Here is a 14,814-nt window from a genome sequence, read left to right on the forward strand (position 1 = left end):
TTGATCATAACCGATATTCAATGACGTAGACGTGTTCGGGGTTTGATCAAAACGATTTTCTAACATTTAAATGTCAGGCTATATTATGAAGGTCATAAAACGTTTTATTAACGCGTTTTATATAGAAAGAAATCTACGACATATAATTAGTGACAAGTGTTGCGTACTTACATTTGGAGTTTTTACCTTGTAAAATGAATGTTTTATGCTTCCAAAATGTCGGTTGTTTTGTAGTTTTTATTGTTGTACATATTAAATAGTTTTTAACAAAGATATTATAAACGAATGTCTTGCGGCAAGTTTTCAAAAAATGTTTTTGAATGTTATTAAACTTTCTATACCCTTTATATACTTTTAAATAAATGCGTGGAGACCAAACAACGTAGTGTGTCGCTATAATAATAATAATAATAATAATAAAACAGCATTTATATAGCGCATTGTGAATCTCAGATTCCTCAATGCGCTTTACAGATTTAAAAACTACCAAACTTAATTTACAATAAATGATTTTAACTTAAGAATTATACAAACAATAAATAATATGCATAAAACAGCAGACCAGCTGCAAGCAAACAACATTAGAAAGGCAAGAGTAACACCAGTGAGATGCCCACCAACAAAATCCCCAGGGGGACTGTCGGTGCACCTCACACCGGCATCATCAATACAGTAAGCCAAACAATTAAGGTACCAGTTGTGTTCACCCCTGTATATCCTATATAAAGAAAAAGGTATCAAATTTAAAACAAGCAACCAATACCTGTGCTCTTTAGCTCTGATTTAAGACCTCATTTGTTGACATTGGTTGAAAATTAAAGAAACGGTGGTCTAAAACCTCATAAAGAAACGAAATCAAAAGTTGCACTTTTGTGTTCTAATCAATGAAAGCACGTCTCTAATTTTAACGTGTTAATCAATGGAAGCACGGCGCTGGTTCTCTTGTTCGTGAACGCTTTGTGTGCAAATCAATAGGGCTCGCAATGGAACAAACTGCAACTTTTACATTGGCATCTTCCTTTGGTTTTTGGATCGTCATATCTTTATTTCTTGAACAATTTCAACAAATGAGGTCTTAAATTCGAGCTAAAAGATGCAGCTATTGGCTGCTTGTTCCAATTATGACATATCTGTCTTTGTTTAGGATATACAAGGGGTAAACATAACTGGTACCTTAATTTTTTGGCTTACTGTACATCAATATACAAGATAAAAGTACAGTTTAACATAATAAAAATGACACTAATAATCTCATATAAGCACACTGAAACCAAATGCAAAGGTACACAACCATCTCCATCCAAAGATGGAGATGCCAGTGTAGAGTGTGTGAGAGACTCATCGATGTAAACACATCCATGAGCCTCCCACACACACAAACAAAATTATACTCAACAGCAGAAATACATGGCATAACCAATCTAAACTCAAGCAAAAACAAAACCTACTCCATCCAAAGGATGGGCGGGGATGTCTTTGCAAGAAGCATGAGAGACCCACCGATGTAGCATAAGAGCCAATCCGTGGGCCTCCCATGCCCCTTGAACATAATCAATGAAAAAAAAAACCAAACAAATAACCAATGTAATATTATGACCACACTAAATAATACATTATTCTCATCAAATAAAATACCACACATTTTGAAACTACAATTTTACATGACAAATAAATGACACTATTATTATCATATAGCAAAAACACACTGAAACCAAAATAAACTATACACAACCATCTCCATCCAAAGATGGAGATGCCTGTGGAGAGTCTGGTGTGTAAGAGACTCATCGATGTAAACATCCATGAGCCTCCCACACACTAACAAAAATATACACAGCAGCAATAATACATGGCAAAACAAGGCTATCTGTGTAAGAAGCATGAGAGACCCACCGATGTAGCATAAAGAGCAAATCCATGGGCCTCCCATGCCCCTTGAACATATATAATCAATGCAATTTCAATAAATATGACACCAATGTAATACAATAACCATAGTAAATAATACATTATTAATTCTCATCAAATAAATACCACACACAAAATTGGTAACAAACATTATTGAGGTGAGACTATTAAACACATGTATAAAAAGAAGATGTAATTAATCAAGCAAAGCATTTGGTGATACCTTTTTGATTACATCGTTTGTCAAGTCAAAGTCTTGGCCATGGACATGGATATGTAAATCACCACCAAAGCTGTACATGTCTCTTGCAGCAATGGTTTGGTTTCCATTAACAGAAGTATTGCTGATTTGAACACCACTGGCACCAGCTGCAGCTAGAACGTTGCTGTCACTTGCTGTAGCTGTAACATCGTCAGCATCTGCTGTAGCTACGATATCACTAGCATCTGCTGTAGCTATGATATCACTAGCACCTGCTGTAGCTATGACATCACTGGCACCTGCTCTAGCTAAAACGTTGCTATCACATGCTGTAGCTATGACATCACTGGTACCCGCTGTACCTATGACGTCACTGTCACCTGCTGTATCTATGACATCATTGTCACCTGATTTAGCTATGACATCTCTGTCACCCGGCGTAGCTATGTCATCACTGTCACCTGCTGTAGCTATGACGTCATCGTCACCTGCTGTAGCTATGACGTCATCGTCACCTGCTGTAGCTATGTCGTCATCGTCACTTGCTGTAGCTATGACGTCGCTGCCACTTGCTTCCATCAAGCAATCACCTCGCCCTTCACAGATGGCATTTGTATTTACGCTGTCTTCTGAGATAAATAGAAACGACAAATTAAATATGGTATTATTAGAAAAATCAACAGAAAATGTATTTAAAGGATATTCGGTGATTGCTCCTAAAAATCGTCAAAATTTAGATTTTGGCACTTCTTTCACCTTTAGATGTTTTTAACGCAGGCAACTTGTTGGCCGTACTTTCCAAAATATGTACCATCATCATTTTGATAATTTGGTAAAAAACAAAATTTTTGTCAAGCATATTTTAAGATATGGATAATTGGATTTTCTAATTTTCATAAGGTGGTGCACCATGTTATGAAATAAACGTTTGAAATCATTTTTACTATTTACGCCAGTTATACAACCATGGACTTGTGGAACATCCCGTCTTGTGTATATTTGCAACTATACGATTCCTGATGTTTACAGGGTATAAATACTTGTATCGTCGCTGTCATTCCATGGTAGAATGTTATTCGATCCTACGTATTCGTAATAGGATTTAGCTTTCCACATGTTTTCGATTTCCAGTGCCTTGTATTTCAACCCCAGTTGCTTTAGAGCCTCGAGGATCTCCTGTCGGGTTGCATCACCACCCTTGGTTTCACGCCAGTATTCCAGAATAACCTTCGCCATTACTTTGGTATCCTTCAACTCCTCCTTTGTCTCATCAATAACATTCTCCTTGACAGCTTGTCTCATTCTATCCAAATCCGAACCATCAAATAATTGCTTCAGTAGTCGCCTAAGATCTGTACGCCGAAGCTTGCCAATCACATCTGCAATATCATCGTCTGTCAACACTTGGGCGCCTATATTTGATGGCGAAAAAAATGTATATACAAAGTTTACTTGGTGACAAATCAATGTATATATATACGTTTTTAAGTTAGGCGGGCAGCCTAACTTCTTTCTTTCTTGCCATTTCTTTCTTCTTTCTTCTTTCTTCTTTCTTCTCACAATTTGCTACTACTTCCACATCCTTGATCGGATTTCGACCAAACTCGGTTACAAGCAGTATTGGGTAGCTGGCTACAAAAGTTATGGGTTGTTTAACGTCAGAGGTCATCCAAGGGGTCACATGGGTCAAAAAAGGTCATTTCAACCGAAAATACTCCAAGTGAGCTGAAATTTAAATGCAATGATCCTTATGACATTCTAAACATGTTTAAAATATTTTAAAATTTATTGAAGGTCATCAAGGGGTCATAAAGGGGTCAAAGGTCAAGATTTTGAAAATGCTCCAATTAAGCTGAAATTTAAATACAATGATGCTTATGACTTTCTAAACATGTTTAAAATATTTTGATGTTCATTTAAGGTCATTAAGGGGCCGTTAAGGGGTCAAAGGTCAAGTTTTTCAAAATGCTCCAAATGAGCTGAAATGTAAATGCAATGATCATTATGACATTCTAAACATTTAAAAAATATTTTAAAATTCAATTAAGGTCATTAAGGGGTAATAAAGGGGTCAAAGGTCAAGTTTTTTAAAATGCTCCAATTGAGCTGAAATTTATATGCAATGATCCTTATGATGTTCTGAACATTTTAAAAACATTCTAAGATTCATTTAAGGTCATTAGGGGGCAATAAAGGGGTCAAAGGTCAAGTTTTCAAAATGCTTCAATTGAGCTGAAATTTGAAGGCAATGGTCCTTATCTTATCCAGCACAGTATTGCTGCTTCATCAGATCGTCACAATCATCCGCCTAACTTACCTCGTGCCCTTGCAAAGGGCACAGTTGCTCTAGTTCTTTTTATTTCTGCTTTTTGTATCAGTATTCACTATTGACTTATGATCTTAAGAAATTGAAAATACATAATATGGAATTTTGGATGTTTGTCAAAGTTTTTGTTGGAAAAATAATAAAGTGTTCAAAATTAGAGATTAGAAAAACAGATAACGGTTCGATTGGTTGACTTTTCAGATGTCACAATGTATATCTTAAAACACGCATTAAATAGTCGATTTTTGAGTTGCTTGTCTACAGTGAGTTTTTCACGCACACTATTGTAAGGTAGAAGAACTTGACTCCACCACTAAATGATCTAAGTTCATTGACCAGTGCATGTAACTTAAAGCAATGGAGTTAATGGAGTTTGTTTACAAATATTCATATCTTTATATAAACCAGGATACTTTAGTTTTATAGGAAATAACGTCCATTCTACATCTACAGTGTATATTTTTTCTAAGTACTATGTCTTGTTTTTTCTCCTTGTTTTAGGTAAATACTTGTTTTCTGTCTCATCATTTATATTGCTATGTTATTTGCATTTTAATACCTACTCTATTCAGGGACTTACGAATGAAAGGGGGGGGGGGGTGTCATGCCGTGCCATGTCAGTCATGCTTTTTTGCATGTCATAATATACTACGCACAAAACGTATCCGAACACTTAAAACAAATTCCATTTGTTAAATGTCAGGTATATTGCTCGGACAACATCATATCATTGGCAAGGTAATATTATGAGGACAATGAAAATAACCTTTTTTTTTGAGACAATAAGACCTTTAAAATTGATATTCCGCAAAAACCAACTTAATTTAGCGACGAGTTCCTTCGAACGAGACAGATTTGACCCGGAAAACAGTTGACGTCACGAAATGACTGTGCCTGCTTTGCCAGAAGGGACTATAAACATTCTCAATGCACAGAACGTATACTGTTGTTGTTCACAGAATAAAACTCTGAATTAATTATTACAAATTTAATGGTGTTTAAACATATGGATAAAATCTATTTGTCTTTTTTTTCTTTATCAAAAATCAGAATATTTTTGCAACAAATAATATGTATTGTATAGGAACTTTTCTACCAATAATATAAAAAAAGCGGCATTCGCATTTTCAAAGGTCTGTTAATACTTGAGTTATTGGTCAAACAGTAGCACATTTTTTTGCATTTTGCCCTATAACTCAATATAAACGTCAAACCCACATAATAAGACGAATTGAGCCATAGACGGACAGTCAATGTCGTGATGCATTGTGCGTGCGGTATATTGGAATTGAAGGCAACACAATAATTTATATTTTCGCAAAGATCATTACCTTCTAAACCGATTTATCAAAAATGAGCGCTGGCTTTATGCAAACGATAACTACAAGATATGCGTTTCATTTATGTAAACATTGCATTGAATAACTGGTGAAGATTGATTTCAAAATATCGCAACATTCGTCGGGGCTCCTTTTTGCTGGGACGCCCTGTAGGCCTAGTACAAATAGAATGATTATGTTAAGATAAAAGCCGTTAACATACCAACCGATGAGGTGTTGTATCTGCTTGCCCATTTACTTTCAAGTATCACCGCTGAATGTTTTAAATCCAGGTGGTTCAAAGCATCTAGGATCTTTTGTCGAGTGGCACCCATTCCATTCATCTCACGCCAGCGCTGTAGAATTATCATGGCCTCGTATTTTGGGTCGTTCATCTCCACAGATTTCTCTGTGATGATACTCTCTTTGACTGATTTCCTGATTCCATCCAAATCCGAGACTTGAAATAGTTCTTCCAGAAGGTTTTTGAGATTTTCTCTAGTAAGCGTGCCAACCACATCTGCAATGTCTTCATCAGATACAACCTGGCGGCCTAATAGAGTCAAAGGATATTAATCCTATTTCAATCTCAATTATGACTCCTAACAATGTACTACGATTTGTTGTTGGTGTTGTCATCTTGGATCAAAATTCCATTTTCAGCGGCTTTTTTAAGGTTAGGCTTGTCCACAAACGTTGTTAAAAGTACCATGATCACATGTCACGTTAGTCTAATGTCTACATTAATCATTTTATTAACAACTGAAAGAATCATCTAATCGGAAAACTCTTTATTTATCACCAGAAAGAAACTATTCTTAAAGTTTAGTGCATATGCGATTACAACAAAGAGCATTTAATCCCAGTATGACACAGAATAATATTGTTTGGAGCAGAGACATAATATGATATTCTTTGAGTTCCCCAACAGGAAACAAACAATAACTAATGTAGATGTTGGGAAGACCACAGATATTGGAACCAATATTGTTCCAATATCTGTGGGTAGATAATGAGACGAGTGAAGGTCACTTGTCTTTCCAAATCTTACTTACGGTGGTTTTGCAGTGGTTTCTGCTCTTTGCTTTCGCTTTCTCGTTCTCCTTCGTTTTCGAGCTTTCTTGTTGAGGAATCTTTTTCTGTATGGAACAAAAACATTTTGTGCGAAGAAATAGAAAGATAAGATGATTTGCTACGGTAATATCCCATACAATAACTGGAAATGGATAATCGTAGAGATGATTTTATTGCATTATCAATAAATTTTAATTTTATAATTGATGTTTTACAGTGTGTACAACACACAGGTTCTACTACTACTACTACTACAACTACTACTACTACTACTACTACTACTTCTACTACTACTACTATACTTCTACTACTACTACTACTACTACTATAACTACTACTACTACTACTACTACTACTACTACTACTACTACTACTACCACTACCACCACTACCACTACCACTACTACTACTACTACTACTACTACTACTACTACTACTACTACTACTACCACCACTACTACCACTACCACCCACCACCACCACCACCACCACCACCACTACCACTACCACCACCACCACTACCACTACTACTACCACCACCACCACCACCACCACCACCACCACCACCACCACCACCACCACCACCACCACCACCACCACCACCACCACCACCACCACCACCACCACCACCACCACCACCACCACCACCACCACCACCACCACCACCACCACCACCACCACCACCACCACCACCACCACCACCACCACCACCACCACCACCACCACCACCACCACCACCACCACCACCACCACCACCACCACCACCACCACCACCACCACCACCACCACCACCACCACCACCACCACCACCACCACCACCACCACCACCACCACCACCACCACCACCACCACCACCACCACCACCACCACCACCACCACCACCACCACCACCACCACCACCACCACCACCACCACCACTACCACCACTACCACCACCACCACCACCACCACCACCACCACCACCACCACCACCACCACACCACCACCACCACCACTACCACCACCACACCACCTACCACTACCACTACCACTACCACTACTACCACTACTACTACCACCACCTACTACTACCACTACCACCACCACTACCACCACTACTACTACTACCACCACCACCACCACCACTACCACTACCTACCACTACTACTACTACTACTACTACTACTACTACTACTACTACTACTACTACTACTACTACTACTACTACTACTACCTACTACTACTACTACTACTACTACTACTACTACTACTACTACTACTACTACTACTACTACTACTACTACTACTACTACTACTACTACTACTACTACTACTACTACTACTACTACTGCATCGGTATGTTGCCCTTGAAATGATAATTATAATATAGACCGTGATACCCACCACTAGGGAAACAAAATTTAAATTTTACACAAATCTATTGAAATGTAATACAACCATATTACTTACTCTCTAGGTTTTTGATGATTAAGTACAGATCAGGGTGTCCTTTTTTTAAGACCTCCAAAAACGAAAGATAAGAAGACAATGGTTTCCGGATTAGCGCTTCAATCAGCTTGTCAACTTTATCTGCTGAAGTAGGCTGGTTGCGGATGACGTCAGCTTCCTCTGAAGTCAGGGTCTTTGTAGACTTCATCTTTTTCAAAATGATGTTCGTTTGCTGAGAGTTGAGAGTTGTTTTAAGCAAAGACAACTTCTCCATGTTTTGATATAGATATATATAAAAGACTATTAGAAATTATTTTTTGTAATAACATTCCATAAATCTAAAAATATGTTAGAACCTTATTTATTATTAATATTATTATTATTTTTGGAAGGAAACTGATATTATAGATCAGGCCTTCTCAACTGGCGGCGCGTGCGCCACTTGTTTTTTCCTCATCAATTGTTTACAAAAAAGGGGTGAAAATACCATATCTGAGCCTTAAAATCTCAGAGCTTCCGGGTGCGCTGCCCCCTGGACCCCCGCTGCTGGGGCTTTCACACTGGAATCCTACAGTGGCCATAAGGCGCGGGCCTCCTGGATTCATGGACCCCATCCGCTATATGCGTTCAATCGCGCACACGCTCCCTCACAAAATGCTCCCTAAACATGTTGGCACTTCATTATCACTCAAATTTCCCAGTTGGCACTTCAAAAAACTAGTTGAGAAGGCCTGTTATAGATACTTTACATTGGCGATGTGCAAACTAATCTAGAGTAGACGTTTAAGGCGAGGGGGGGGTGAATTGCATTCTGTTCAGGCGTCCCGAAACAACGGCCACGAGTATGTCCCGATGGAAACAGGAAGTGTTTCGCCGTGGCACTGTACACTGTTATACCTATACCGGTCATTAATACTAATTAATCTTAAATAATATTGCATATCACTGCGCCCATTATCACTCTTGACAAGATGCTCATGCTGTATTTGTTTCGCTTAATTAATTTTTTATTTTAGGTATAACATGCACATTTTCACATATTTATGATTTGTCTTTGTTTTATTTTTAACTAATTCTTTAATGAGGTGGGGGGGGGGTGCTCTCATTTTTTTCATATTCCTCATATCATGATTGACAATATACGTTGGTCGTGTTTTCTTATTTATTTCCCCCTTTATGTATTTTTTAAATTTTTTTATATCATTATCAGTGGCGTACCGTGGCCGCCCCAACCCCGGGGGGCTGAAGAAAATTCAATTTTGCCGCCCCTTCCTCAAAGCCCGAAAAGGTTGACCCAATTTTTTTCTCGGTCGTTTGAAAAGTGAAGAGCAAAAAAAAAAAAAACGCTTTCAGGCGCTAGCGCTCTAAAAGCAGCACATTTTGATGCATAGTACCATTTTTACAAAAATTTTTCTGCTTTATCAAATTTATCCGCCCTTTTTGCCGCCCCCTTCGTTTTTGCCCCCCCCTTTTTTGCCGCCCTTCTTCTTCGGCCGCCCTTCATTTTGGCCACCCCTGTTTTTACCCCGGGGCTGGCGCCCCCAAAGCCCCCCAAAAAAATACGCGCATGATTATAGCGAAATCTATAGTTTGATATAATTTATTTGATGTATTATTGCGGGTGAAACCTTCCGAATTTATCCCGATTTAATTCTCACATCTATATGACCCCGCAAGAAAACCTCATTTGAACCCATCTCGTTCAGACAGTGTTGTCGATGCCTTACAAGCAGTGAAAGAAGCACAAAGGTGTGGCGAATCAACAATTGACCTCCCAGTCCGAGCCAAATGTCCTACGTCAGGTACTCAACAAGAAAGTATGCTCGCAATGAAGAGACTTAATTTACTCAACTAATTGAAATGTCTAACAACCAGACAAGATCGCTCTCCTTGTTGATCCTACCACTCTCGGGTGACGTCAAGATTAACCCCAGCCCCAGATCTAGATATTTATTCATGCGGTGTTTGCGATGCCCCTGTTATAGATTCTGACACAGTCATAAACTGTGATCAATGTAAGACCTGGTTCAGTGGCGTAGCGTCATAGGGGCAAAATTTAGAAAATCCCATAGGAAAATTGCCGAAAACGGCTTGTGCCCTCCCGCCCCCAATCATGGTCGGTGCCCTCCCCCCATACGATGACACGCTACGCCACATAAATTGTATCGGTTTCTCTTAATTTTTCTTACAAAAGGTGGCTATTGAATGTGGCATTTATAAAAATCAACAATGGGAAAGTTCAACTAGAAACCACAGTTGTGTTTGACCAAACACGAATATCTATGCCGTGGCCCACACTCTCTCTAACACCCCACCAGACCATCACTCTCTTATACTCCACCAGACACTCACTCGCTCTAAAACACCACCAGACTGGACCACACTCTCTCTAATACCCCACCAGACCTTCACTCTCTCTTATACTCCACCAGACACTCACTCGCTCTAAAACACCACCAGGCTGACACATACTCTCTCTAATGCCCCACCAGAACCCCACTCTCTCTTATACTCCACCAGACACTCACACGCTCTAAAACACCAACAGGCTGACCCATACTCTCTCTAATTCCCCACCAAGCCTTCACTCTCTCTTATACTCCACTATACACTCACTCTCTCTAAAACACCACCAGGCTGACCCATACTCTCTCTAATACCCTACCAAGCCTTCACTCTCTCTTATACCTCAGCAGACAATCAATCTCTCTAAAACACCACCAGACTGGACCACATTCTCTCTAATACCCCACCAGGCCCTCACTCTCTCTTATACTCCACCAGACACTCACTCGCTCTAAAACACCACCAGGCTGACCCAAACTCTCTCTAATACCCCACCAAGCCATCACTCTCTCTTATACTCCACCAGACACTCACTAGCTCTAAAACACCACCATACTGGCACACACTCTTTCTAATACCCCACCAGACCCTCACTCTCTCTTATACGCCACCAGACACTCACTCGCTCTAAAACACTACCAGGTTGACCCAAACTCTCTCTAATACCCCACCCAGCCATCACTCTCTCTTATACTCCACCAGACACTCACTCGCTCTAAAACACCAACAGGCTGACCCATACTCTCTCTAATACCCCACCAAGCCTTCACTCTCTCTTATACTCCACCAGACACTCACTCGCTCTAAAACACCAACAGGCTGACCCATACTCTCTAATACTCCACCAAGCCTTCACTCTCTCTTATACTCCACCAGACACTCACTCGCTCTAAAACACCACCAGGCTGACCCAAACTCTCTCTAATACCCCACCCATCCATCACTCTCTCTTATACTCCACCAGACACTCACTAGCTCTAAAACACCCCCAGATTGGCGCACACTCTCTAATACCCCACCAAGCCATCACTCTCTCTTATACTCCATCAGACCCTCACTCTCTCTGAAACACCACCAGACTTGAGAATACCCCTTTAATCCCAAAACATTGTGTCCCTTTAAGCGGTTAACCCCATTGTACGTCTTGACGTATATTTGAAGCCTTCATCATTGCAAATACAGGTAGCTACCAAAATGCTACCTATTGCGATACACTGTGTTAACCGGTCGTACCTATTTTGCTTTTTAAAGCATATGAACTTTGACCTCTGGGGTTGCGGCTAGCATAGCATACTTCTAGGGTCATAGGCCATCATTGTACCAAGTATGAACCCTGAGGGCGCTATAGTAGTTGTGCTAGAGCTGTTTGAAATTTTACACATATTGCCCCCTGTAGCCCATGACCTTTGACCTTTGGGGTCGGTGGTACCCTAGGATGTATCTAGAAGTCATGGGCCATCATTGTACCAAGTATGGGCCCCGAGGCTTCTGTGGTGCTTGAGCTAGAGGAGGGCAAAGGACTGATCTTGAGAAGGAGAAGGAGAAGAAGAAGGAGAAGGAGAATCCGAAGACTAAACAGAACAAATACAATATCTATGCCCCGTTGCACGGGCATAGATAAACGGGCATAGATAACTTGGTTTTCACGTAAACATCGATTGTTTGCTCTATTGCACTTTTCAGCTAGAACGCTGGACTACCGATTCTTTAGAAATGCATAGTCGCGCTAAAAGTCGATCGATACATGTTAAAATCAGCACAATTCAGATATACACCTTTTTGCTACGAAATTAATTTTCTCGGTCAAATATAAAGCAATATTTTTTTTCTTCAGTAATGTCAGTTAAAAACATTGTGCTTGGATATACATTTTTTTTAAATCCTGGTGTTAAAATTAGGTATGAAATTGTGTTGTTTAGTGTAAGATTTATGAATTTTATAGGCCTTACATCCGTCCACGAGCTTTTTTCGGAATTCATTTTATAGCGTTTCAAACTAATATATTTCGCTAAGGAAAGATATTTCCCACCTCTGTAAAGCACATCGTGTGGGTCTATCTATTATTGTTTTGTCAGAATTTCCGTTTTAATTTCACCTTTTTTCACGTCATGCTCCTAAAATCTCAAACTCAGTACTTTATCTCGAAAGCAAGCAGCATAAATAGTCGATAATTCCATTGATCTAATCCAGGTCTCTTCTGCATTGAAAGCAGGATTACTCGACGGGCGATTTTGTAGCCCAAATCTCCCATTTGGGTGCTTTGGTAAATTAAAGTGAATTTTGGATATTTGCTTCCTTGATCATGGTGATAGCCTGCAATGGCAAATATGGTTTCCATGATTATGTCGACCATTTTGTCTGTTTGTTTGTTTACCTAGGTTAGTTCGTATTAAGAGACGCACGTTGTACTGTCCAAACCTAGAAAAATGAGTGTGTTATTATAGGGGATTTTATTTTTCTGTCCCTCCTATCTCCAGGTGAATTTTGTATGACCCCCCCATCGCGGGTTGGCATTTGCATTATACCCTTCAGGCTTGTGTTCGGGTTTGTTTTTAATTTGACATGTAGGCCTATTTGTTATAATAGGGCTATACTTTTTAAATATGAAGAGCTTATTTCCAAACCGTGTTAAGTCCACCCACCTTCAAAATTGAGATTTTGATGAAAATGGGTAGTGAGTAACTAGGGCTATCCAGCAATGTGTGTGTTTTTTTCCAAAATTAGTCAAGTTCCGAAATATTGACACACAAAGTATCGATTTTTTTCTAAAACGTGTTAAGTCCAATCCAGTTTTGTAGCAAACTGTGTTAAGTCTCCGAACACTGCCCTTGTGGGCATCTTGTAGCAAGCAAGTAGCAAGGCATAGGGCTTCCAATAGTTTATCGCCAAAGTTCAATGATTGATAACACTGCCTTGCTTTGCGTCTTCGTTCTTGTTTGGTCTGAGACTAGTATACCTGAATTTGGTCTGCATAAAAAGTTGTTTTTTGGGTGTTTTTTAAAATATTAGTAGGCCTAGTTTGTATGGAATTTCTTAAATATTTGATAGATACCTCCAGAAAGACATGAACAGGGTGGGAAGGGGGAGAGGGAGAGGTTGTGATGGTAGAATTAATGTTTGAGGATGGTAGTAGAGTTAGTTTTTGATATCATTATTTTGTATGATTAGCAAAATGTGCTACTAAATTCAAGGTATTACTTTTAAAGTTAAAGGTGTAAATAACTTACGACTGTCAATATAAGATTAGGGTGGCAGCATGGGGGGGAGGGGAAAATTGTGATAATGTGATAAAACAAGTGGATATTTCAGGTCATCACTTATTGTCAGTGAAATGATGTTTATTTAATTCTGAGAAATGCAATACAACTAAGTTTTGAATTTTGAACGATTTTAAACGTCAAATTTTGGTAAAAAATGGACGGGAGGAGGGGGTTCAAGATGCAAGGTGTTTGGCAAAATTGTGTTTTATAGTAGAGAGAATCACATTTTGTATGTTTGTAATAAATTTGTTATCTTTTAAGACTAGTTTGAGAAAAATATGGCTAGTTCTGTGTTACAGATACTGTGTTTTGTGTCAAAATGTGTTAAGTCCATGCCAGAAATTGCGTTTTGTGTCAAAACGTACTAAGTCCATGCTATTTTTAAAACAAATTAATTCATTAAAAAAAATTAAAAGTCTCTAGATTTTAACTTAACATGTTTTTATGGTCCTATATATGTCACCTTCACTTCACTGTAATTTTATAGAAATCAAACTTTTTTTTCATTGCCATAAAGAAAATTCCTGATTTTCTTCAAAGTGAATCTTGTGGACTTTTAAAACACGGTTTGGAAATAAGCTCTTCATATATAGCTATAACGTGCTATATAAATATTATTATACCGGTATGTAATATTATGTAGGCCCTATAGGCCTATCGGGCGTGGGGTGGGTGCAGAGGTGTGTGAGGCGGGTAGTAGGGGGTGTATATAGGGAAACTTTGGGGTGGTACTCAACACATTTTAAATATGACTTTCAATGCAAGGCTCATTGTTGCTACAAATGTGTTTGTTTTTTCCTTTAGGTTATTTAATAGGTTTTTTTTATAAACGTCCATGTTTAACCTTGTATTGTTATTCCAAAAGCAGTTTCAAACAAACACAAACAAAAGGCACCATACCCAGTCACCTTCATGACAATTGAAACACTAGGTCAAGTATTAACATCCAAG

General features: G+C 39.0%; 1 protein-coding gene across 2 annotated transcripts in view; it reads right to left on the bottom strand.

Annotated features, from left to right (window-relative positions):
- The window catches only part of LOC140163122 (uncharacterized), a 127,237-nt gene continuing 112,423 nt past the window's right edge, over window positions 1–14,814 (bottom strand). The window contains exons 9-13 of one of the 2 annotated variants that reach the window (XM_072186498.1): window positions 8,279–8,522; window positions 6,811–6,894; window positions 5,979–6,308; window positions 3,151–3,522; window positions 1–2,739 (exon numbers count right to left, since the gene is read on the bottom strand). In XM_072186498.1, the coding sequence (XP_072042599.1) occupies window positions 2,105–2,739; window positions 3,151–3,522; window positions 5,979–6,308; window positions 6,811–6,894; window positions 8,279–8,522 (1,665 nt within the window). In that variant the 3' untranslated portion in view covers window positions 1–2,104. Of the gene's footprint in view, window positions 2,740–3,150; window positions 3,523–5,978; window positions 6,309–6,810; window positions 6,895–8,278; window positions 8,526–14,814 lie in introns of both variants that reach the window. The other variant, XM_072186497.1, reaches the window with a different exon arrangement.

The sequence above is a fragment of the Amphiura filiformis genome, chromosome 10, assembly GCF_039555335.1.
Source record: "Amphiura filiformis chromosome 10, Afil_fr2py, whole genome shotgun sequence".
Taxonomy (NCBI): Eukaryota; Metazoa; Echinodermata; class Ophiuroidea; order Amphilepidida; family Amphiuridae; genus Amphiura; species Amphiura filiformis.